This window comes from Mugil cephalus, chromosome 20, assembly GCF_022458985.1.
Source record: "Mugil cephalus isolate CIBA_MC_2020 chromosome 20, CIBA_Mcephalus_1.1, whole genome shotgun sequence".
NCBI lineage: Eukaryota > Metazoa > Chordata > Actinopteri > Mugiliformes > Mugilidae > Mugil > Mugil cephalus.
The window spans coordinates 18,652,049-18,678,156 of NC_061789.1; the positions used below are offsets into that span (position 1 = coordinate 18,652,049).

Genomic DNA, 26,108 nt, shown 5'->3' on the forward strand with positions numbered 1-26,108 from the left:
GTTGAACATTTTAACGTGAAAAGTTTTACCTCAGCTGTTTATCTAAGTGCATCTGGCCAGGAGTCCTTGGCTTTGGTGTCCAAGAGCTCTCCACATGCCACATCTCTGGTTTGTCAGCTGTGTTTCCAGGTGCTCTGCCTGGAGGAGAGATTGTCAGAGAGATTGAGAAGTCACAAACAAGATAAAGTTCAGGAGGGAATATCACATCAGATCCATCAGTCATTTTGTTGCTGTGGCAATGAAACAACACATTCATCTGTTTTAGCCTTTGCAGTTAAAACTAAGAAAACTATCTGCTGACAATTAGCATCTGTTGGCTCTACCATAAATGACGTCTTCTTGGTCTCATCTTTTAGTGGCATGGTCACTAAGTAAACACATTAACATATAAACTGGGCAAGTGTTTAGTTTTATCTCCACGATAAGAACAATGCACTTTTCTTACAGATCCAGAGATGTGACTAAACACTGGCCTGTATCTGCTCAATGTGTAAAACTGTTGCCAAGACGAAATAAAAAATATATCACTTCTTTCACTCTATGAAGCCTGGGCAATAAGAGTATCAAAATCAAATCTCGAGTCTTTACAAGCTTTTAAATGATCCCAGATCCATACAGTATATCCTTCCTTTCACCCAAACAACACATTACTGTAAAACCCTTTTTCCAATTTGAGTTCAAAAAGGAAAACTATCTCAGCAAACGCATCTGAACGAGAATTCAATTAAAAATGAACAAACATGGACCCGTGGTTCATGTGTAATGCTGGTAGCCATGATTAAAGCTGCCCTCCATGGAGCCACACTACTTCTTCCCTTTCTATGACTTTCCTGTGGTAAACAGCCTTTTCATCTTTGGACTAATTCTTCATTACCCTTCCCTATTCAGTTTCAGTAATTGAAAAAAGATAGGACGCCCATAACTGTAGCTGTGTAATGCAGGTTTTTGGTAAGTTTTGTGAGATTCATCATCAGCTCTCTTTCTCTCTCTCTCCAATGCAATTACCCCTGCGAGCATTCAGTGACTCCTGAGACTGCTGCTGGCAGAGCCAATTAAACCGGCTAACAATCATTCTAATTAGCAAAGTTGCTCTGCTGAGAAAACGCAGCTACGTTATGTGGAGGTGTGAAGGAGCTGCACACACACCCACAGTCATTATGTCCAAACAAAACCTGTCGTGATTCACAGACTCAGTGGTTAATATGGAGGCCACATTCTACTCAAAGCTCCCAAACCCAACACCTATAATATTCACTCTAACTGGCCTTCGTTACCCTTGAAAACAACAGTGCAAATGTAAAAAGAAAGCTCTGACCTGCTCTTTCACATGTTTGAAGAGACACTGAAATAGTGGATATAACACTATCAGCACCAATATCCAACAGTGGTGGAATAAAACTAAGGAAATTTACTCCTGTTCTGTATATAAGCATAAAATAAGGAATAAATAAAGGAAAACAGACTTAGAAAATTTGCAACTTATGCTCTAATAATTTCATTACTTGTCCCCGTTAGTTACTTATTTTATACATTACAAAACCCTATGAACTTATAAAAAAAAGATATGTTATAAGTTGAACTATCCAAAAGGTATAAAAATAACACATATTTATGGCCCTGTGATGATTAGTGACTCCAACTAAATGACCAATAGTTTTGAGGTTTCATCTTCTTAAATGTGAGATGTTTTTACACCAAATCTAACTCCAATCATTTTTGCCGTCGTTTCCTGGTGCAAAACATTTGAAAATTTAGAATAAAAATAAAAGTATGTACCCATCAACTGAGTATCATGTCTGAGGACATGTTAAATCTAATTTGCTAATAACCGTTTGTTTTCACTAAAGGACATTTGTAATGAATACTGCAGTATTTCTACTTCTAAGTATTTTATATTTTTAATTATAGATCCTTGTTGACTAAAAAGTTTGTGATTTAAGATGCATTTTTTTTCTCTCCAATCCTTTGTTTATGGTGATACATTACATCATTTCATTTGGAAATGCCATGTCAGGTACCGGCTGTTTTTGTTGATGTTAAAAGGTGTGTCATCACTCTAAATGACTGCTGGGGAGTTTAGGGTTTTATTAACAACATCATTGGTTGGTGTCCCAGTGAAACCCAGTGAAACTCACACCACCCACAAAAGACCCAACAAGTTCAGCTGCCTTTGTTTTGGCTTTGTTTTCTGGATATACCATAATCTGGTCAACAGAACCTTCACAGACCTTCCATGACAATGTAATGTACTTTAAAAGCTTGTTATATATAACACTCTCACCTTAAAAGTACAGTGATCAGGCATAAGATTATGACCACTGACAGGTGATGTGACTAACACTGATTAATCACAGATCATGTTAGTGGGCGGGATATAATAGTCAGTGTGAGTAAAGCTGTCAAAGTACCACAAGATGGAAATACTCGGTTAATAAGTGATTAGCTGTTTCTTTTCTTTTTTACCACTGCTTGTAAGGAAGGCCACACTAGCATCCACTAACCTTTTCTGGTAGCTGGAGACACTGCACAGACGTCCAGACTGGACAGACGCCGTCCAACAAGAAGCTCCTCCTGAAATCACAAAAGGATCCTTAAGTTGTGGTTCTGTGTACAGCACAAAGCTTTGGACTCTAGTTCTTCCATAAGTCAGAGCCAAGCTAGCTGTCACCACCCATCCTTCAAGTTCACAAACTAACCTTGACCATGTCTTGATACCTGAGCTCAGTTTTAACCACAGCTTTAAAAAAAAAAAAAAAAGAAAGAAAGAAAGAAAGAAAGAAAGAAAGAAAAGAAAATCAACGCATTTCCAAAAATAATAAAAGCTCCAGATAAACACAAGGTTTTTCAGAAGATGTGTTTCCTGCTGAAGTCTTCAAAGCAGATGGAATAAATCCACCTGGAATCTTTAAAGCTCTGTTGTCTTTCCACATGTCCAACCAGCATTCACAATTACATTTCTATTGATTCAGCTGAAAGAAAAGTTTATTCAAACCAATGAGGCGGCGCTGGAGAAAAGACGGCCCAACCTAGTTTTCAGACGATTCATATTCTTAGCAAGTGCTGACACTGGGAACATGAAACTGAGATTCCTCAGATGAACTCTAAATTTCCTCAAGGACATAACAAGACACAAGAGCAGAATAAATACTCAGACACAGCTGAAGCAGAGGAAGCATGCAGCGAGCGGTAATTAGTTTAACCTGAGGAATAATGAAGTGTTTTTAGAGGTTCACACTGAGTTCATTTGCTTCTAAATTCATAAACTCATAGATTTGCTTATAATTAACTGAGGGCTAAACTGAAATGATAAACACACGTAATTATAGACTAAGGTAATGACAGTGTGTTTATTTTCTACATGGTAGCTCAGTCCTGATTACATCAACACTATAAAGGAACACATATGAACGAAGAGGTAAACAAACCAGAGTGTGTTTTAGACTCTTCATCCGTGACAAAATCATCTGGACGGTTTCTAACAGTCTTCTAGGAGTTCCAGGTTCAGTTTAGTTGCTGAAGGAGGGTTTGGGGACATTAGTCCCACTAAGAGTAAACCAGATGGGATGGCACGTCCCTGCAGAACGCTGTGATAGTCACTGCTGGTTAAATGTGCCCTGAACCTTGAATTAATGACCAACAGTGTCACCATCAACGCACCATGCTTCACAGTGGGAACATATAGAAACCTTCCACTCTCCTCTGCTGTGTCTCTCAAACACCAGGAGGTCAGGAGCTTCACTGGCTTCTCTGCAGAAGTGATTAATATTTTTTTCCTGCATAAATCTCAAACCACTGCAACACAGTTATAAAACTACCGACAATTAAGTCATTGACTTTTTTTTTTTTTTTAATAACCTTTAAATTAATTACATAAATTCACTGTTTATGTTTTTATTTTCCATGAAACTAGCATTGGGAAGAAGCGGGGGCATTTTTTTCAAACCATCTACAATATTGCCTTGATTGCATTATTAGTTTTTGTATAGCATCGGTTAAATTAAAATTTAATATCCTCATACATTTATTTCATTTATGAGAAAAATGGTCAAATTCGTCATTTTTAGTGTGCAACACTAAAGTCAGTCATTGTATCAAATTTTATTTATAGAGCAATTTTCATACAAAGGATGCAGCCCAAAGGGCTTTACAGAAAAATGAAACAAAAAACAACAGACCCAAGAGACCACACGCACACACACACACACGTACATAGACAGACACAAACATTTAATAAACACTGAGGAAACGCTATCCCACCCTCACCACCTTGAAGATGAGGAAAGACTTTAACATAAGAATAACTGTATAAATAATAACTATAATAATTGGACTGTATATTCAGAATATTTTCTTGTAACTTACTACCTCATTCTTACATTATTTAAGATTTTTTATTTTATATTTATCGCATCCTATTTTTTCTCTTTGACTCATACTCTTATGTCTATGTCTGGTCATATATATGTTCTTTGTTATATTGAGACACTTGGACAAAACAATTCCCTGTGGGGATCAATGAAGTGATCTTGAATCTTGAATAAATAAAAGTCAATTAAAATTTATACAAAAAAGGTAAAAATTAATAAAATTTAAAAGTCAGACTAAAAAGATAAAATATTAACTAATAAAACAACCAGACTAAAATGTAATAATAATAGGGCCAATGCATAAAACGTTTGTTGTTTCATTAGTTTTTGTGTCTGTGTCACCAGTCTATTTTAAAGTGCACGTGTATTCACAGCCATCGTTCAAGAAAATAAAAACTCTTAAAGTAATGATGGCTGTTGTTTCTCCTCTCTTGGTTGAGTGGTTCATTAGGGCTGTTCACTGGAGAGAACTGTCCCACCCCTACCTCTACACAACGACTGATGAAGGCGACACATTCCACTGACTGAAATGAAAACCTCATGAGGCTGATGGAGAGAATGTCAAGAAAGCAAAGCTAAAGGTGACAAATAGAAAACCCATTCTGGTTTGTTTACTACATACTTCATATGTCTTCAGTATTAATGTAGAAAACAATCAACAGGAAGACAAACCACTGAATGAGAAGGTGTGCTTTCACCGGTGCAGTACACAAACATGACCTCATGTCTGAGGGCAGCCCAGAACTCATTTGGGCCTTGAAGGTAACTATGATGATGATGATGTATTGAGCTATAATTGAAAAGGAATTCAATTATGGTATATGGAGCCGGGCACAGCAGCACTTCTTTATGAGCTACACTGGACGTAACTCAGGTTAAGGTCCTGGGCAGAAGAGTATAGAGGAATTTATAGAACACTTCATGGCTCTGGCTCTACCTTGAAGAGGATTTAACAAGGTCTAAATTTAATGCGCATTCTTCTGTTTGAATTATGAAGTTGAGATTAAAATCACTGAGGGGACGTGCCCAAGTCCTTTAACTTTCAGTGAATTAGAGGAGGCTGATCTCTACAAACGATACCAGGAAGAACAGAGCTGATTCTGCTCACACCTACATTTATTTGCTTTAAACTGAATTAAAAGACAATCTGTGTTAATCCCAGGCACGACAGTACACGACTTATCAAGGCTTATCTTACCTGTTAGTCTTCTCTGAGTCTCTGAATCTGCTCTTCTTCTGAAGATGATGATCCCAGGTGTTCCCACTGAACTGATTACTCTGCTGCAGCATGGTGAGTTCGAGGACTCCTTTTTTTGTAGGACAATACGGTTCATCAACGTTTAAATATACACGGCTGCCCATGAAGCTGTTTTCAGACACGTTCCTGTTTTTATTCCTAATTATGCAAATCACATTGTCACAGTCATTTCACAAAATATTTTATAACAACTTCACAGGCAACAGTAGCTGCATTAGTGTGCTCACACACTGACTGTGGTCTCAGTGTGAAACTAAAACTGCACATCCACATTTTACAGGGTGATTAACCGGAGTTTCATGGGGTTATGGCATTTTCATTTCATTAGAATAAAATCACCACTTCAGCAGCACTTACAATGACCACATTCTCCTGTCTCATTTTAATTGACTATATTTCTGTCTTTATTTTATAGAACATTTTACTGCCCAAGAAAGTAGGAAAAGCATTGTTTTTCCTGATTTTTAAAATGATTAAAAACAAAATCCCACCTGTAAACTTGTGTATGACAAAATAAAACCTGAATTTTGAACCTTTGAACATTTTTCATGTTTGTTAATTGTGAAAATTAACAAACACTAGCTGTTACTCCAAAAAAAAAGGTAAGCAATCAGCTGGACAGGTTTTTTTGTGATAGCTTTTCTTTTCTTTTTTTTTTTTTTTTTTTAGCTTTTTCAATATTCTACTGCCGTGTTTCTGCTTGAGAGTCACCCACCATTTGCATTGGTTTCAATAAATTTGCAGGTTTTTACATGAACACGTGACTTTTTCATTATGGAACAAAACAACCCTCTGAGAAGCTTAAGAAGGCGCCTGAAACTCAAAAAGCCAAAGCAGCCATCTGAGGAAGCAGATAATGATATCAAATATGTGCATAGCAACTGTTGTCTCCTTGCTGGTTTGTTCCCCCAAAGCGCAAATGTAAAAATGCACAAGTCTCTCCTAAGTGGCTGAGTTTAGAGAAACTCCTAAAGATACAGAGAATGTTCGCTTTAGCTAGAACTCCTATGCTTTTGCCTTCAGAGTGATTTATGAGGCATTTTCATGTGTAAAATAGCTCTTACGTCTGAGAGGAGGTAGTCCAGTCCACAGGCTCACATCCAACTGACAGTTTTGAGAGTGTTCTTAGGTGAAGCTGCAATTACTACACCAGCAACCAGGCCCAAACAATTACATTACTCCTCCATTTAAAATGACAAATGTTTCAGCCAGGATCCATAATCTTTTAACGACGGTTTTGCATTTTTCACTCATACTGTTTAAAAATGTCCATGCTGTGTCCTTGTTTTCTACCTCCATGATTTCTGCCTTTAACCTTTATTCAACCTCTCTCATGTTTTTGTCTGGAAGCCACTTCCTGCCGCCGGTGTTTGATGGAAGGAGAAATGGCCACACTGATCCAACACAGCAGGAAGGTGTAAGCAGCCTCTTTATAATATTGTCGGACTATTGTTAGCCAGAAGAACGTTGTTCCAGTTTTGGCAGATGAGCTGCTGTACCACCACTAGAGGGCACAAGCACAGCACAAGGGAGTCCACTGTGGGACTACTTTTCCTTTCAGGCAGGGGATGGTTTGCGCCCTTAAATAACTTTGCAATGATGATCCTAACATCGTAATTGGAACTGCATTCAAGCACTGGGAGCCATGTCACACTTGACTTAGTTTACTCACTTGTGCTGATGAAATAAAAAGCTTGTAAATACATATTTCTCAGGAGTGACGCTGATAAAGGCCATGCGTTATTGAATCAGACCTCAGCGTCTGGTCATGATAACACGCAGCCGTGCTCTGTTTCTCCACAATCAGGACATCTAATCTAATCCCTGCCGTCTCTCAGGTACTGGACTGCTTTAGGCCGCACACTAATCTCCCCAGATGACTTTTTTCATAATGTAACCAGGACCAAGTACATTTCTCCGTGATGGATGAGGCAGAGAATAAATGACTGCAAATGTGGAGGCTCTTCTCTAAAGGTTTCCCTCAAGTCTTGTCTTTCATTGCTTTGGTCCACATCGCCCCCACAGGTAAAGTTATCCATCACTGTCTGAAACAAAACATATTAGTGAAGCACACACACAATGAGACACGAGCTGACATGAACACACTCACTCCCCTATCACGGCTATCACTGTTAGTTTTGGGGTTTGCGGTTTGTTACTCTTCTGTCAGTTTTAATTCAAACAAACAAATCATTTAATACCGAAGTTTAGTTTTATATATCCAGCAGCCTGAAAAAACATGGGGGACTGAGAAGAGATGGCTCTACACAGTCTCTTCCAAAGTACTCTGGTGTGATTTCAATGCCACGAATGAAGAGGGATTTGTAGAACTTTATGGCAGAGAGATCAGTTTATGTCAAGATTCTTAATGGATTTAGCTAATGATCTGCTGGGCTGCTACCAGATATTACAAGAAAAGTCTCTTACTTTATATGTCAACAGAAATGTCTACGGTAGAGGCCACCTGTGTTTCCAGCTGAGAGCTTATTCAGTAAGGAATCACGTAAGGAACAGGGACTATATCACTTTGGAAGGGTGCTCCATTTTTTCACCCATTGATGTTTAGAGAGCTCTGTCATTATAATTTTTTTTTTCTAATTAAAGCACGGCAGGCTCAGCCTGTATTTAGAAATTCCATTTATTTATCTTGGTAAAGATTAAATATGCCCCCACAACACTGTGGCTTGAAACAACAAATAAAGTTATTAAAGGACCTGTGTGTAGGAGTAGAGACACCTAGTGGTGAGGTTACACGTGGCAACTGAATACCCTTTGCTTCAACCTTGCCCACCTGAGCCTGAGGACCCACAATGGCTGCTAAAAACATAGGGTTGGAGTTGTTGAGGCTTCTGTAGAGACGTGGTGGCACAACCTGGTACATTTTTTTTTTTTTTTTTTTTGTAGAATAACATGACTGTTCTTATTTGGGTGATTATACACTTGGTATTCTTGTTCTGTTGTAATAAAACCAGCTATAACAGCATGAGACGTTTGTCAAGTAGGGCTCAGGAGTGAACTTCATCCAGTACAACAAGTACATATTTCAGACCAACCTAAGGTAGACATGAGCCACTGCTTCTGCACACAAAAATGGACCAATACACACTTCCCGACTTCATTTTCAAAGTCTTCCTGTAAATCACTTTAAGGGAATTTGTACAGGGCTTTAACTCCTCAGATTTGTGAGACATATGGGATGTTGCAGCCTTGTTCTGTAATTATCACGGCACACACACTCTGATACATTTGCATAACTGCCCCGAGGATCTAAGTAATGTCGACACACAACTTGTTGAGGCAGCCGGTCAGGTGGATGCGTATGTCGTTTCATTTATTGGCCTTGTTAACTGCTCAAAATGCTTGTGATTTCCCCGGGGCGTGATAGGAGTACATGAAAAGAGTGCTTTGATGAGTCTGTGCCTTATGATTAAATTTGTCATCAACTCTCTTAAGCAATAAACAGAGTCAACAGGTAATTAAATATTATTCAGCTATGGGTAACAATGAGCTCAGTTATACGGTGACTAAAAGATGCTCACTCCTCCAGCGACTATATCATATTTATGAAGATCCCTCTTTAAATTGTGAGACTGTTTTGAGTTAAAAATTCAATTATGTTTTCAGGATTGCCCTTTGAGGACAAATTTGCACAGGCATTAATTATAGATGTCAAGGTTAAACAAACAGTCGTCAGCGTGGCCTCACTGAGGAGAAGGTTTCACCAGATCAGGATAGAAGCAGTCACCCAAGGAGACGGATGAAATGGAAAACCCACAGGCCTTAATTTGTCAGTGACTGGAACAACAGGAGAAAAGGAGAAAATGAAGCTCCATTTTCTGCTCTGTTCTTTCTTCATTCGCTTTTTCAGTGCGTAACTCTCTCTTGGTTCAGGCTCTGATTGTCTTACATTTTCAGTTTAATCTGCACGTTCTCTCTCTGACATGAATGAAGGCTACAAGCATGTGGTGCCTGATAAACCGCCAGCACTGAGAAGATTAAATCAAGCTGGCTTTGAATCCAGCTCGATGTTTTGTTCTCTCATGGATGAGCATACTGTTGGTATTCATGAGGAGATCAGGAAATTTGCACAACGTGACATGTCACTCTTGTCAGACCACTCCCTGCAGGTTTTCTCACCAGGTCTGGCTGCAGACAAGATGGTGGCTGTTCTCTAACCCCTGGCTTCTACCACATTTGGATCGGTTGTATTAAAACATGATGTTATAACTGTACAAATACTGAGGTTAAGCCTGCTTGAAGAAAACCAATGTCTTCCCTTCTTTCCCCAAGTGTACTTTAAACCTTCATGTGTACATGTCCTGATAGCTCTTAACTTAAGAATTCTCAAAGGTGTTTCAGTGTTGATGATTAACAAAAAAAATGTGCGCGTATCATTTTGATGCTCAACTTAAGGTCAATGTTTAGGTAAGGTGTACCCTTCCATTTGACAAGATAACAGCAGTACAACCAGACTGGGCAAGGCTGAGTATCTCAACAATAAATGACAAGCATTGTGAAAACCCCAGTTACACTGTGGCTGGGACTTTTTGGCTCTCTTCAAGCTTCCTTAATCAATGGAGCACAAGCAGACTGTTACAGCGTGATTACAGAGGTTCCCTCTTTGCGCCTCCAAAATCAGCCCCAGAATTGTGTTAGTTTGTAAAACAGGTCGTGCATGTGAACATTTCAGTCACCCAAAGAAGTAGCAGTAGCTCTTTAGTTGTGAGCTTGACTCCTTTGATGTCCTCTGCTCTCTTCTTTCAGTGAAGAACTACAGCTCTGAAATCACAGGTGCCTGCAGCATCTACGTGCACCTCTTCAGGAGCCGCCGCTGCCGTTTCAGATACAACAGTCGCGTCTCGCAGTCATCAACGCAGACTGTTGTTACTTCTGAAACGCAAAATCAAAAAAACAGTGTGTTTCTTTGGAGATGATTCATTTATTTTATGAATCTATTCTGGTGAAGACTAGAACAAAACAAAAAAAGAGAAAACACCCTCCTCAGACACAAGTGGATGAAACACTCACCTCAAACCAAGGACACCAGGAAGATATCATGAGCCACTGTGAACCTAGTGCAACAACATTATTACTTTGCAGCAGAGCTGCAGCTATGAGGCAATGAAGTGATTAATAGGTCGACAGAAAATGACTTGACTTATGGATTGTTTTGATAATCCATAAGTCACTTTTAACTGGTAGCGCTTCTCAAATGTCACAAATTTTCAATGAGATTGATTGACTGCAGTTCGGTTGTTAGTGTTGTTCAGATAGTCAAGGTTAATTCTACAGTTTTTGTCCAAATTGGCGGACTGTGACGTTAGTTACACTCATCTGGCTAAAGTTTTTTGTCTTTGACTGAGTGCAAGGTTTTCCTATTCTTGCTTTAGCAAACAAAATTGACTCAAGAAACACTTAAACGCACCGAAGCATTTGATGTTATTGTTTCTGCAATGCTCTTTTAAGTACTTGCTCAAGCTCCGCTCCATGTGAGCTCACGCTCTACCACGACAATCAGCATGTTTACGATGAATCGCTGATGCACTATAGCTGACCTGAAGGCAATTTCCGATACCTAAATATCTGCTAAATGAACAGAGCTTGAACTGAAGGTGAACCCGAGCCTGCAGCAGCACCCAGATAAGAGTTTCTGGAAATGTGTAGAATATTAATTTATGTAAACCAAAAGGAGCTCTTTAACAACACAGTTTACTCTCAATCTCTAATAATAATCCCTCTAGTACTGCCTTTAATGACTACAGCCACTAGCACTCCTCTGGGACAGTTCTCCAGTTGAATGTCATCTCTTTAGTTTAATTTATTCTTTCATTCGTATGTAAAGAGGAAAAGGCTTGATTAAACAGAATTAATGAAACAAATGTGAACCAAGAGAAAAAGGACATATTAAACACTCTCCCACTGAGCTCCACAGCTCATTGCTAGCTCAGTTGGATTTTTTTTTTTTTTTTTTAAAAACTAGTGGAGCCTAATAAAAACTGACCAGCCAGTTAAATCGGGTTTCAAGTGGATTTTTCCGCTGATGTGGCATGACTCCTTCATTGTGCAAGATGCTGTAATCATTTGAAGCTGAATAGTGGAGCTCTTGAGTCAATATTGGGAGCATGTACACACAAATATATGTGGGAAAATGAACCCTGCCAAGCTACTGTACAATTGATCTCGCATGGCTTCTTATTTTTCAGTAGTTTTTTTTTTTTGTCAAGAGCTCTTAGGGGTTTTGTGTTGACTCATTCTCCCATTTCTTTCGCACCTGTATTTACAAAGGTTGAGCATGCCTCTGAGTCACTGTTCACAATTTACAAAAACGACACACCTGGAGACCACTGTGCGTCTGCAGCCAGAGGAAACAGGGAATCAGTCAGTATTAGTAATCAGATCGTTAGGTCACACCGAAACAGAGTCAGTTTGGGGACAGAGAGGAACCACTGAAACTCTTAAAACACGTCTTCAATGTTTTTCAGGCCATTGGCGAGATTAAACAGGGACCCTCTAACTACATGTGCTCCATATTAATTGGCCTGCTGTTGTTTATAAATATACATTATTATTATTATCATTTTGCATTTAATATTAAGCTATTTCAGATAATCATTTTTTATTTCCAACATGTGCAACAACAGTCTGACCATGCAACTGCAATAAACAATTGACTCAGGGCCAATTGCGGAGAACCTGACAGAGCCAGGGTGTAAAATGTGGCCTGCGGTGATTGGCTCAGCAGCGATGGGGGCGGAGCCTACTGTGTACAGGAGGCTTAGATTGACAGGTCTTGGCTTGTGTGGCGCCATGTGTGAAACGGTGCGTTGCTGAGACAGCTCCTGTATCAAGGCAGAACCCTTCACTAAAATATGTTGGATTCATGTTAATGTGTATTTAAAGAAATTTTGGGGGGGAAATCAAAAAATATATAAACAATGTCTTATCAACCAAAGATTTTGCGAAAGAGTGCTAGAGTGAAGTGTTTGTTTCATGGCTGTGTGCTGGCATGGCTATGTTGCGTTGTGTTTATTGCATCACATCTTGTAAAACACTTCAAACGTCCTTACTGTTGACGACTGATACAACTACCTCACCACACCGACGCTGCAAAAAAACTTTTCATTTAATCGTTTCACATTAAAAACACACACTGAATGCTGTATCACAGAAGGAAGAAAACAAAAACAAACAAACGACTGAAGCCAAAGTAGAGAGAAGAAAGAAACAGCCAGAGAAACAGCGAAACAGAGAGGAAACAGCCAGTGTTGCTGCCGCTGATAGAAGCGAGACTCTTTGGCCTCGAGCCCCGCTGTACAGCTGAGGACTGTATTCGTCTGAAGCCACAACATGACAGTACACACAGACAGCAGGTTGAGCCACAGATGGGAAATCATCATTCAAACAGTCCTACAAAGCTCTTGAATTCATTCCTACCTGTAATGCACATTATCCTGACGAGAGAGCCCATGCTAGGATGATCATGGACTAGAAATAGAAAAGTCAGATATGTTAGATCTTTCAAACAGTCTCACAAAAACCTTTTGGTGTAAAGCCGTATATGTAACGGTTGTTTCTGAGGACAATGAATGGTTGGTTGAACATGTAGCGAAAAGAACATCTGGTGCTCACAGCAAAGTGTGTCCTTCACTTTTGGCATGACATTCAACTATCCCCAAATGCTAGTGACTGTTATATAACACACTCGCCTATTCAGAACTGTAGGTTGAGAAACATTATATAACAATAAAAAAAATAAAATACAACGGACAGACAAGTAGACATTTCCTGGAGATGTTTCACCAAAGTTCTATCAGCTTAGATCTGCTTCAGGCATGTTTGCGTGGTACCCGTTTTTTTATGAGAAAAAAAACAACAACAAAAAATCCCCACAATTATTTACACTGTAACTCAGCAGACTCTGTATCCTAATAAGGAAAAAAAAAACATCCTGGCTGATGTCTCCTCGTGGTGCTTTTGCAATCACTTCAATAGTTTAATTGTTTAAAATTGTCAAGCCTGGGGATATCTTTTGGTGGAGGTCAAAACGATGCCATCCTTGATAAAAAATAATAGCTGTCCCAAATATCAGCCTCCCTTAATGAAATAATGGTTTAACAACACCCTGGCTGTATCCATTTACTGCAGCGGCTTATATGCTGCCTGCTGCCTGGCAGGCAAATAAATTCAGATTCTGTCTCACTTAGCCGGGAGCCGTGACTGAGCCAGTCCTTTATTCACATAAATTAATAGTATGGGTACGACATCCCTTAAAGGTGTCTGTAGAGAAGAGCTTAGCACAGCAGGACTCAAGCTTGTCTTCTACTAAACTGATTTAACTAAAACCGACACATGAAAAGTAATATGCAAAATGTCCAGATTTCACTATTTTCAGTAACATGGTAACATATTCAGGTGTACTTGCTTTTTTTTCTCCGTCACAGCAAATGCTCACATATCACCAGTTCCCTTTACCCCACAATAATAATAAAGAAATGAGAAATTCCTCAATAGAATAGATTTTTTTTTTTCTTTTTCAAAGAGATGACTGGTCACACTGGAACTATGATTTTAAACAACCATATTTTCAGTCCGTACATTCGAAGTCTGATATCTCACCTGGGCCTTGCGACAGGCCGGTCCTGCAGATAGAGAGACGAATGGCACACATGTACAGTTATACAACACTGTGGTCCAGCGTATGCATCAGCAAAGAGCGCAAGTTAGATCGACGCATGCAGTTTGAAACCAATTTTGTACAGTTCATTTGGCAGTGAGCGACATATGAATGTGTTTGTTACATGGATATGCTGCACAGGGATGAGTCCCCTTCATGGGTAGTTGCCCCACCCAGTCTCTGATTTTCTGTGTGTGTGTGTGGGGACTCAGACCCCACCGCATGTCTGGCACAGAAGAAGCCACCCTCCCATTACAGTACAGTGCAGGGTGACAGAGAGTGCTGATAAGTCCAGCTGACAGCTCCTTAATCCCCATTAGTGCCTCAGACAGGGGGGGGTATGACAGGGCACAGCACTGTCCTTAGACCGAGCCCTGTTTTTGTCCTCTTCTCCTCCCTCTGTTAAGATCCTGCGAGATGCTGTAACAAAGGATGTAGTGCCACCCGGTGGAGGCAACCGCTGCACGTGTGTGGCTCTGAGGGGAAGGGAGGAGTGCTTCAGCAAGCTATCTCCTCCAGGGTGCCCAGCGTTGTCTGCAGGGGGACTGTCACGGTGTGGCTGATGGACTCTGAGTGGTTTGCCACTGGGTCGCAAGAACTCTGGCAAAAAAAAAAAATGGAAGAGGATTACGGATAGGAGAGAACATGTAAAAAGATGTACCACGCAGTAGATGAACAAACTACATGAAGCAAAGTTCCTCTGAACCTCACTGGAGGCTGGAAGCAGCTCTGAACCAGCCGGCTGAAAGTAAAATGTAATACACATTATGTTAATTGTTTGCTAAAAGGCTAAGTGAAAGACTAGAGCAAATATGGCAGGGCTGAGCAGCGCGGCGACAGCAAGAATGAAACTATTACGGCTGACATTATCACCGCATATTCATGGAGAATAACTTGCAGAGTTGCTGGATTATAAACTGTAAGGGAGTTCTTGCATCACCCAATAAAACAGCGGATCCGCAGACTGAACAACGGAGACAGGAAGTGAAAATAAAAATGAGTTTGCTGGGTAATACAGTCTGATTTAAATAAGATGCAGTGCAGCAGACTCTGGGGAAATAATTCACCATACTCTCTGGATTTGTGCACTTTCTTCACACTTTTATGCTCATTCCTTCAGTAAGTTAACAGGATTTGTTGTGGTAGCAACGCCACTCGCTAGTCGGCGGAATTAAACGCATCTTGGTGGTCAAAGGCGTCTCTGCTTTCCAGCAGTTTTGACATGAAGTGAGAATTCATTCTATAAATAAATAACTTCATTCCAAGTCATCTTCAAATGGAACATTATGGAACACAATGTCCGGTCATGTCGTTATATTTGTCCCAGCAGCAGTTCTGAATATTCTGCAGATGACCTCACAAACATTTTCTGCTGCAGTTGTGTCCACCAACACTAGCCTCCTCCTCATACTGTCCCTTTTGGTTGTGTTGCTTTAGCTGATGTTCTCGTCTGTATTTATTGAAGAGGCATTAGTTCACCCAGCAGAGACTTTGTTGCTGCTTGGATTCACGGAGGGTCCCTCCATGGAGCAAAGCTCTTCCTGCCAAACTGGCAGGTTAAGTCAGAACACAGTCTCAGGCTGGCTAGTGTGCTGGTGCTACATGCATGTGAAGAAGGATAGAAATTGGGCAAAGCTTGACATGCATGATCAGAGTGAGTGAAATTACACTCAGTCTACATGGTCCACTTACACAGAGCTTTCAGCGAAGAAGACTGACAAGTGAAGGTTTAAAGGCTGCTCTTACCACATCCTCTCCGTGACTCTCTTCCTCCTCCTCTCTGCTCAGTAAGTCCAGCAGCCTGTCTTTTACCACCTGCACATCAGAAAATAGAGGCGAGTTTGCCAAAGGAGATGTCCACGCACTCTTCCTGTAATTACTGACTGAAGAAGAACATTTGACTTCAAAGCAAAAATGTAATTAGGTGGCAACAAACTACACCACCACTATCATTTCAGCATGAGAGCTGAGGGCTACTTTGGAACTGCTTATCTCAGCCACGCAGGGCTTTTATATTTATTTATTTATCCTCATTACTACAATATGTTCATTACAGGGAAAATAAAAATAAAAAAATGTGGGTATTTCCAAAAAAAAAAAAAGAAAACCCTGGATAGATGAAGATTATTATGTGCTTGCCATAGCCCTGTTCAGCTGAAAGCAGCATGAGGAGCTCTAAAAAGGTGCACACACCAGCGCAAATGTAATGGTAGTTACAAGTACCATCAGGCTTGTCCTTCATTTTAGACAATCAGTGACACTGTTTCTGTTGTTAGCTGGCATTGTCAGTATTCTAACACACAGAAAAAAAAAAAGTGTCATTAAAGGTTTTGTACAGCTGTCACTGTGAAAGTGTATAGAGGAGTGTTGTGTGGGAGTAATAAGATGTTTCAATAGGTATGATGAGAGTAAAGTGGAAACTGACCTCATAAGCATAGTCAAACAGCTCTAATATGGTGAGGATGCTGGCTCCGATGAACAAACCCATCTGACCTCCGATATCACCTTTAGAACAACACAGGTACAGTCACACCAAGAGGAGAAAAGATTTATTTTTCACTCAAGAAAGGATTTGACTTTGATCTCCTTGCAACACAAGCACCCAGATGACTGGCAGCGGCAGAAAGGAGACATTTTCTCAGACTGAAAAGCGTCTGCTGTGACTGATTGTATGGGCTTTTGCTTCAGGTACCAGTGAAATGATAAAAGTCCAACTGCAGTGATACATCCATGGGTTTGAAGGTTTATCAGGTTTATCAGATAACAAAAACACTGCAGTGCACTGAGTTAAAGGAACATCACCACACTGACAACTAAATTTTTTGGACCTTGTAAAAAGCTAAAATGCATCTTCAATTCGTCTTCATCTACCAGGAAAGCCTGCAGAGATCTGATTGTCCAGTGGTACGTTTTGCTTGATAACACTGTACTGTGTGAAGTTGAATCCTTCTAACTGCGGCCCTCCTGCATCCACAATGACTTTTTTTTTTCTTTTTATCTTATTGAGGTGGCCCTTTTTTGAGTGAGTCATCAGTAGCATAGTTATGAATAACACAAGCTGAATCAAGCTTTGGGAAATCAAAGGCACCAGTGAGCAAACCCACCCAGCAAGCCCGCCACCTCATAGGCTTTCTTCTGCTCAATGGTCTCGTAGTTCAAAGCTTCGAAGAATACATCCAGCACCAAGATGTTGTCCCTGCAAAATGCAAATTTGTAGTAATGAATCCTAATTCAGGAAAACACTTGGCAAGAAACACCATCAGCAACAATTCATCCATTTCCTACAGAGCTGGCAAACACGACCACTGTGTGGGAGGAAAAACATGCTCGTTGCCTTGGCTCAGCTTTTCACAGCTTGTCAAAACTTCCAGCTATTTGAGACCTTTATTACAGGACTATAGGCAACGATGTGGGCTGTAAAGAGGCTCAGAGTTTTGTGCCGATGTCTGGCAGGCAGAAGACTCTGAGAGATAACTACACCAATCCTCAGTTTTTCTTTTTCTACGTGTGTCTCGTCTGGAAGCTCTGCTCCTCAGGTTACCAGAAATGTAATCTCTTTATGCTAAAACATTATCAGATAACACATCTGTCCTCATTCAGGTAGGTTTTCTTCTATTTCCCTTTGGAAAATTAGATCTACATTTGATTCTCGAAATGTGTGCACATCAGCGATCCAATAAGAGATTGCAGGAGCTCAATATTTTCTTGTATTTCGTTACAATTCATTGTACTTCTTTGACATTTCAGTGCAGGAACACAAGACAGGACTTATTATTATTATGAGCATTCCTAAAACTACTTTCAATAATTAAAACACAAACATAATGAATATATACTAAAATTGCATAATTACATCATAATTTGATAATTCATATCTTTAGACCAAATAAAAAGAAAAAGAACCGTCCACTCACGTGATGTACTTCTCTGACTTGTTGAACTTCTTCTGCAGATAGCGGGCCGAGGTCTTGCTTGGGATTTTGACCATGGATAGCTCTTTGTTGTAGCGGGTCATGTTGCATGGCGTCCTACACATGCAATTACTGCTCTCCACAGCAGACAGTTTAGCTTCACGCACATGCAGTGATGGAGGGGGGAGTTGTGTAAAATTAGGAGGGAAAATGGAATGAGACGCGGGAGGATGGAATGAAGATGAAGGACACGGGAGAAATTGCAGAAGCAAAGTCAGTGTTTGCCTTACATTGTTCTTGACACAGTGAGACACTGAGTTTAAAGTCAGTAAACCAAGCAAACAAGCTCGACCTCATTTTCATATAGTATTAGCTTCACAACTTCCAGTGGTGTGAAAACGTATTGGCTCCCTTCTCTTCTTCTCTCTCCCTGATTTCTTATTTTTTGCATGTTTGTCACACTTTAATGTTTCAGATCATCAAACACATTGAAATATATGACAAATATAACACAAGCAAACAAAAAATGCAATTTTTAAAAGAAGGTTTTTATGATTAAGGGGGAAAAAAATCCAGACCTACATGGTCCTGTGTGAAAAAGTGTTTGCCCACTCTGTTAAAACATAACTTAACTGTAGCTTATCACACCACCCAGACTGGATTACTGCTACTCTTGTTGTCAATCAAGAAATCACTTATATAGGACCTGCCTGACAAAATGAGGTAGACCAAAAGATCCAACGAAATTCAGGAACAAATGAGAAAGAAAGTCATTGAGATCTATCAGTCTGGAAAAGGTTATGATGTAATTTCTAAAGCTTTAGGACTCCAGTGAACCACAGTGAGAGCCATTATTCACAAATGGTGAAAACGTGGAACAGTGGTGAACCTTTCTAGGAGTGGCCGGCCGACCAAAATTACCCCAAGAGAACAGCAATGACTCGTCCATGAGGTCACAAAAGACCCCACAACAACATCCAAAGAACTGCAGGCCTCACTAGCCTCAGTTAAGGTCAGTGTTCATGATTCCAGCATAAGAAAGAGACTGGGCTTAAATGGCCTCACGGCAGAGTCCCAAGACCAAAACCACTGCTGAGTAAAAAGAACACAAAGACTGGTAGACTGACGAAACCAAAGATGAACCTTTTGGAAGGTGTGTATCCTGTTACATCTGGCGTAGAAGTAACACCACATTTCAGAAAAAGAACATCGTACCAACAGTAAAATCTGGTGGTGATAGTGTGATGGTCTGGGGCTGTTTTGCTGCTTCAGGACCTGGAAGACTTTCTGTGATAAATGGATTCATGAATTCTGTTGTCTACCAAAAAAATCCTGAAGGAGAATGTCCAGCCATCTGTTGGTGACCTCAAGCTGAAGAGAACTAAAGACTTTGGAATTCACTAGTCAAAGTCCTGACCTGAATCCTATTAAGATGCTGTGACCTTAAAAAGGAGGTTCATGATGGAAAACCCTCCAATGTGAATTACAACAGAAGAGAGAGTAGAGTTACAACTATTCTGCAAAGAGAAGTTATCACAAACCCAACCTGTTATCAGGTTTAGGGTTTGGATTTTGTTTCCCCTTAATAATAATAATAATAATAATAATCAAAATAATAATCAAAATAATAATCAAAATAATAATACTAATAAACTGCATTTTGTGTTTACTTGTGTTATGTGTGACTAATATTTAAATTTGTTTGATGATCTGAAACATTTAAGTGTGACAAACATGCAAAAAATAAGAAGAAATCAGGGCCAACACTTTTTCACACCACTGTATGTGTGAAGTATTTTATAGGATTCTGCCGACAATGACTGACTAAGGCCTCTGCCTCAATTCAGATTCAACCGGCAAAAGTAAATGATTTTATTTGAAGAACTTCTTCCCTGACTGAGCTGCTTCAATACCAAATTTGATAAAGTCAAAACTAATGCGAGTGAGAAAATATTAGAGGAAGTCTATATTAAATACTTCAAGTAGCTCAATGACAGAAAATTGTCAATTTTGATAATGTCTTATTTGTAGTTTAGCAAAAGTGACAAATTTTCAGCTTTTCCAAAAGTGTGTTATAAATTGTGCATCTTTGATTAGACAGAACATGAAGAGCTGAGTTTTTTGACATTACACAAAATGATCATTTCATTTGTTGTGCCTTTTCTCTACAAAGCTACAATGAAATAAAAAATGATGACTCAATTATACAACTGAATCCACCACATTTACAGTCATTTCTTTCAACTCCTCACATCTCTGTGGTATGTGAGTGTGTACAGCTGTACATTCAGGGCATCAGTGCTATGGAAGGACACAGAGAAATGCTTGTAGCATTTCTTACTGTAATCAAAGGCAGCTCTCACACATACTGTACTCACAAACAGAGGCACAGAATACAAGCAAGTACATGGACCCATTATGGTCATGGGGATGTTTACTCAACAGAAGACCTAATGACAGTGTAAGTCAATGTCATTGTCAAAGAGGAGAGAACGTAAAGCACCAAACACAAACATGCCCTCAAGCTGCAACTGTGAAACAGTCTTAAGCCTGGCATAGACAAAGTCCTGATGCAGAAATGCCAAGCTCTATTCAAGGCTTTGCTTTGGCAGTCCGATTCAGAGGGAAAAAAACAACCTTGAATTCCCTGGATGATTTTGTGTGAAGCCCACAGCCTCCTACATAACACCAACTCTCTTGCTGCAGTGATGCTAATGTTAAGAGACACAAACGCTTCAAATATAGCTCCACCAAAAGCATCTTCAGCACTGAGTCTGCGCACAATTCACTTTCCATGAGTCTGAATTTCTAACGTTATTTGAATAGATCTCATTACACACTCCTTTCTCACCCCAGAAACTTCTCTTTTCAAGTTAAAATCTAGCCGTACATCCACCGCTTATTCACAGGACGGAGGAGAAAGGACAAGTTAATGTTACCAGGCTCATTCTCACTGAGACAGTCCTGTGGCAGAACTCAGATCACAGAGCACGAGGCAGATATCCCCCATGGTGCACTAATGGCTGACTGGGCCACACAGTCATGTAGCAGCAAGGGGAAATTCAATATGGCTTCTCAGTGGTCTCTTATTTTTATTTAAATGAGATGGTAGTGGATACAGGGGAGCAAGGCCGGCTGCATTCAAATGATTGATTCCTTTGTCTAAGCCTCTCACCTTTGTCCACCTCCTTCACATCATTTTCCACCATGCACATTTAAATCTAAAAGACCAAATTACCATAAGACATTTATTCCTGATATGTTTCATATTTTTCCAAATGTTAATGCATAAGCTTGCTGGTAATACAAACTGATAAAATAGTGTAACACACGACTACAGATATAACGATGTTTTCCGTCAGTTTTGGCAGGTTGTGGAGCAGCTATAACAGGAATTGGAAATAATTGTGTTTCTGTCGGCATGTATAAGCCGTCTGTGTTTCCTCAAGAGCAAATAACCCGATAAGCAAGGATGTAGCTGTCTCCTATTAAAAAAATATATATTTTCAGTGCCGTCTCCAAGACTTGAGTGACACAGTTGCAGAGATAGAAAAACCCAATCAAACTTGCTGTGTGAAATCTTCTCTGCTGGGTATAGCAAATTGGCACTTGGAGTTTGAACTAGAATTCATTTGCATTCAGTGATCCAAGCTGAGTGTGAGTGTGTGTGTGTGTTGGGATTGTGAAAGCTTTACTGTTCCAAAAATGAAGCCAATTACAGGAGAGCGAGACAGGAAAAGAGCTGTATGCACCTTCTACACAGCATCAAACAGCGCAGCATGTGTTTCCGAGCGCAAGTAAACGACATATTGGTGAGTTACACTGGTTCACATTGGCTCTTGTGGTGTGGGAGTCAGCAGTACTGATGCTTACTGCCTCAGTGTTTTCTTGCCCTTGGCTACATTTTTTTTTTTGTAGCTTTCCAGAAATAATTTACATTGTGAGAGATGAAGCCTGAACAGACACAATGGTGTGGGAGGAGAGAAGGTTTTACTGATGATGCAGTAACTCCCCCTGGAAGTGCTGAGCTTAATAAAGGTCAGAAGTTGTCTATGGGTTCACTCAGTTTAGGTTTTTATTCATCAAAATGCACGTTAAAGTAGAATTACTATGGCTTATGCTGATAGTATTTTTTTTAATGAATAAAAATAAAATGATCATGTACATAAATGTCTGTCCTTTGTTGTGTTTCATTCCTGTTCAACTCCCACTTTCTTCTGCTGTTCTCCATTCATCCAGCGTTTTTCCACATTTCCATCTCATCTGATTGTCAACATCCACTCTATCACCTGTAGTTTCCTCTGCAGTGTACTCAGAACTCACTGAAACATTTTCTCTGCCCTGCCCTTTGTCATAAATGTTGTTGACCTTGACGTTATTCATGCTGTGGACCTGACTGTTCCTGTCTGAAAGCCTTCGTTCTCGTCTGAATTTATATCTGTAGAAGTCATTTAACTGCCCCTGCTTGGCTCTGTCTGCATTTGAGTGTGAGCTTCATTCACCAACTGATACACATCGAGAACCGTTCCATTGTAACAGATGCTTACAGAAGTTGTAATTTACAGCAGAGCGTCAGATTTAATCTGTTGATGTAACGACTGTAACACAAGTTGTTCCTCTCTTCTCTTGTACTATTTAATGCACATTCACTGTGTTTAAATACATTTGTACAGTGAGGGTCACAGGAGAAGGTTATTGTGAACAAGAAGGTTCCTCAGAATATTTCCTTAACTTCCTTAATGTTGTTTTCACTCAAATTCATCTTCACTGAACCAGGAACCAGAAACACAAGCTGCTCCCACAGACATATAGTCTGCCTCAGGCTAAATGCAGGATAACATTAATACATTAAAACAGTTTCATGAGGAGCTAAAACAAAAAAGGCTGATGAATATCTTCAAACAGCTGAATGAGTCTATATTTAATAAAACAGGCAAGGTAACATAAAATCTCGAATCTGAATGAAGGCTGCCAAAGCCTTTAACATGGCTGTGTAATTTAGCCCAACACTGGGATATGACACATTATCTTTCTGACTATCCATGCATTAAATTGAACTCTAACACTGCGGTCCCTGTTTGCTCTGATGCTGGTTCCAGACCTGATGAGCCTTATGTGCGCAAACACACATACACACACATACACGGGAAAACATTAAGATGACTCCTCTTGATAAAGTTCAGTTGTGAAGCAGAACACTTTTCAACGTAAAGTGAAACTTCTGCAGCGCCACTTATGTGCCAGCAGAGCAGAGCCCTTTTAAATGAAGCCGAGTGTCAGGCAGAGAGGATGTACAGTAAGACGGTGACTATCGCAGTGTGGAATGTGTTTCATAGCACAGTGCCATGGCATTCACGATTATATGCAGTGGATGTGCTTAAACTGAGCTGTGTCTGACTTCAAATTGGAGTGTTGCTCATATTTAAAGCAGGTTAAGCATTAAAGCTCTGTGATAACAGGAATAAATAATCCTCATCCTTTGCAGAAGCCATAATCATATGTAAGCCTGCATACAGTATGTGCATGTCATCTGACTCTGAACTGATGTTCGTGTGTGTCTCTGCAGACTTACCAAGGGCAGGCTCAGCACAGTCTTTGTACTGCTCAGGTGTGCAGTATGAAGCATCACCTAGGAACAGGTTAAAAAACACAAATAAGAGGGGGAGTTGAATCAGTGCCAGTGTTTAGACATTAAGGTTCTGATTTATTAAGATCCCAAATAAGGGACGCTCAATTGCATGCACAGGCTTACAGATTGCGCATGTTGCTGGTTTGCACGTTGGTGATCTTCTAAGATTGCGCGCACAATTGACTACAGGTGCAAAAGTGGTCGACCTACTTAAATGAGGATTTTCTGCTATCACTTTCTGCCAGAGAGAATATGGGAGAGCAGACTGAACGAAAGAGCAAAATGAAATTTGAAGCCATGGAATTGGAGGAGTTAGTTCAAGAGGCTGCTAAACATATTTTTGGAGTTACAGCAAAGAAATATTAACATAACCAGGAGAAAGGCAATATGGGAGGCAATCTGTGACAGGGTCAAAGTTTGTGGGGAAGACTGGATGAAATTAAGATAAGATGGCAAGACAAAAGGAGACAAAATCGTCATAATAAAAACTCAGCAAATAAAACGGGTGGCTAGGCGCTATGTTTCAAATATTATTGAAAATATTTGTTCTGTCGCCTGTGTCTGCATATGCATTAAGAAAAACAGGCTAAATGGACTAGATGTGCTATTTTGCCCGTTTCACAGAAGCAAACCTTCTTGTGCCCTCTTAATAGATGAGCTTTGTCATCAGCTTGCGCTTGTTATGACATTTGTGTACATTTTTGCGCATGCAAACGTTTAGTAAATCCGGCCCTAAGCTCTTCGAAGACTCTACAAACAAAGGATAAACAGGAAGTTGAATGAAATAATCTACCAAGTGCAACACCATTTTTCCTGCCAGTCACATAATCTCAGGGTTTTCTTAAATGCCAACACCTAATCCAGTATTGATTTATATCAATATGGGGCTTTTGAATGAATCTCATATAGAAACTGCAACCTTGCTAAAAATTCCTGTTTATAAATTCCTGCTCAATACACCTCTTCTCTGCCTAAGATGGTTTGCTCAGTTAGAACATTAGTAGTCCGTACCAGGCATGTGCACCATCCTGCAGTTGCAGTTCTCCACGATGTACCGTGTTTCACAGTCGATCCTGCAGGCAGTGACACTGTAAACCTGGAAAAAGCCAGACTCCAGAGCCTTGGACTCGCATTCTCCCCACGGGGGAGGCAGGTAGGTCAGCTACAGGTGAGAAAGGAAGTTAGGGGTTAGTCAGAGGAAACTGTATAGATCAAACACAGACACACCAGAGTGTAAACCTGACCTGGACCCAAATACACTGCATGCAATTATGGATTGATGAGTCAGTTACAAAATTAAAAAAAAAAAAAATGGAGATGACTCCAACTCAATAAACAAATGTATTGTGAATGTGTATGTACCCAACTGGAGGACAGAGATGCACAGTATAGGTGTGGTGTTTATCTCTTTAACCAGGGAGGCACAGCTAGGGAAAAAAAACCTCAGGCAAACAGGAACCAGGATAGAAAAGGCAGAAATCTTTTTTGGAACAGAAGACTAAGATGATTTATCGGTAGTGATGGGACATACTGTCTCAAGGCTTTGGAGCGTGTGTCGAGAAATCCAGGAAGTGTTTTATGAAGAGCATATTGAGGCCTCCGTCTTTACGGACGAGTGACGTCACTTAACGTCTGAAGCCACACTGGTTCAGGAAGTAGTTTGAGTGTTGCTGTGATTTATGAACAAATATAAAGTGCAATGCATCACCGCCTGCTAATATGAGAAGGGGTTTCCCTGTATGGTAACAGCTGATCTCTCCCATCAAGGTATTTCACATAATACACCTGGAAATAATGCGTTGCTACTATAATATTCACATGTTTTTTTCGTCTCAGTGTTTGCTGTGTGCCAACAGGTACAACAATAAATCCTCTATGCTGAGGCATTATCATGCTGGTCATGCAAATTGTGAGGGGAATAGAGTTGGACCTAGCCAAGGTGGGCATGCTTTCCATTTTTCATATTTGTTAATTAACCATGATGATAATAAAATTAATAATACTGATACTGTATCTTTCACACACATCACGAAATAAAAACAAAAACATATATACAATGAGTGTATGTACTATGTATACATATTTATATACTGCATTATTGTACCTTATATAGTATTTGCAAACTGGATTGGATGCTAAAGTGAACTTCATTGGTGAGTACTGTGCTACTCAATGTCAATAAAATTTAATCTAATATTATCTAATCTTTACAAAGCATGACCTGAAAGGAGGAACTGGATGAGGATGTGGTCACCATGATTGTTAGAGA

The 26,108-nt window shown here is 39.9% G+C and overlaps 1 protein-coding gene and 1 long non-coding RNA gene across 4 annotated transcripts in view; both read right to left on the minus strand.

Moving 5' to 3' along the window:
- Window positions 1-32: 32 nt before the first annotated feature.
- On the minus strand, window positions 33-12,097 carry LOC124997392. Its single transcript, XR_007110962.1, has 3 exons — window positions 5,566-12,097; window positions 2,502-2,571; window positions 33-138 (listed from the first exon to the last, which is right to left on the minus strand). It is a non-coding gene; the product is annotated as an uncharacterized LOC124997392 (long non-coding RNA).
- A 525-nt stretch (window positions 12,098-12,622) lies between these two features.
- The window catches only part of asic2 (acid-sensing (proton-gated) ion channel 2), a 296,681-nt gene continuing 283,195 nt past the window's right edge, over window positions 12,623-26,108 (minus strand). For all 3 annotated transcript variants that reach the window (XM_047572125.1, XM_047572126.1, XM_047572124.1), the window contains 7 exons: window positions 24,851-25,001; window positions 23,783-23,839; window positions 18,214-18,367; window positions 17,404-17,495; window positions 16,725-16,804; window positions 16,046-16,114; window positions 12,623-14,899 (listed from right to left, as the gene is read on the minus strand). In XM_047572125.1, coding sequence (XP_047428081.1) covers window positions 14,798-14,899; window positions 16,046-16,114; window positions 16,725-16,804; window positions 17,404-17,495; window positions 18,214-18,367; window positions 23,783-23,839; window positions 24,851-25,001 — 705 coding nt within the window. In that variant the 3' untranslated portion in view covers window positions 12,623-14,797. The remainder of the gene's footprint in view (window positions 14,900-16,045; window positions 16,115-16,724; window positions 16,805-17,403; window positions 17,496-18,213; window positions 18,368-23,782; window positions 23,840-24,850; window positions 25,002-26,108) is intronic.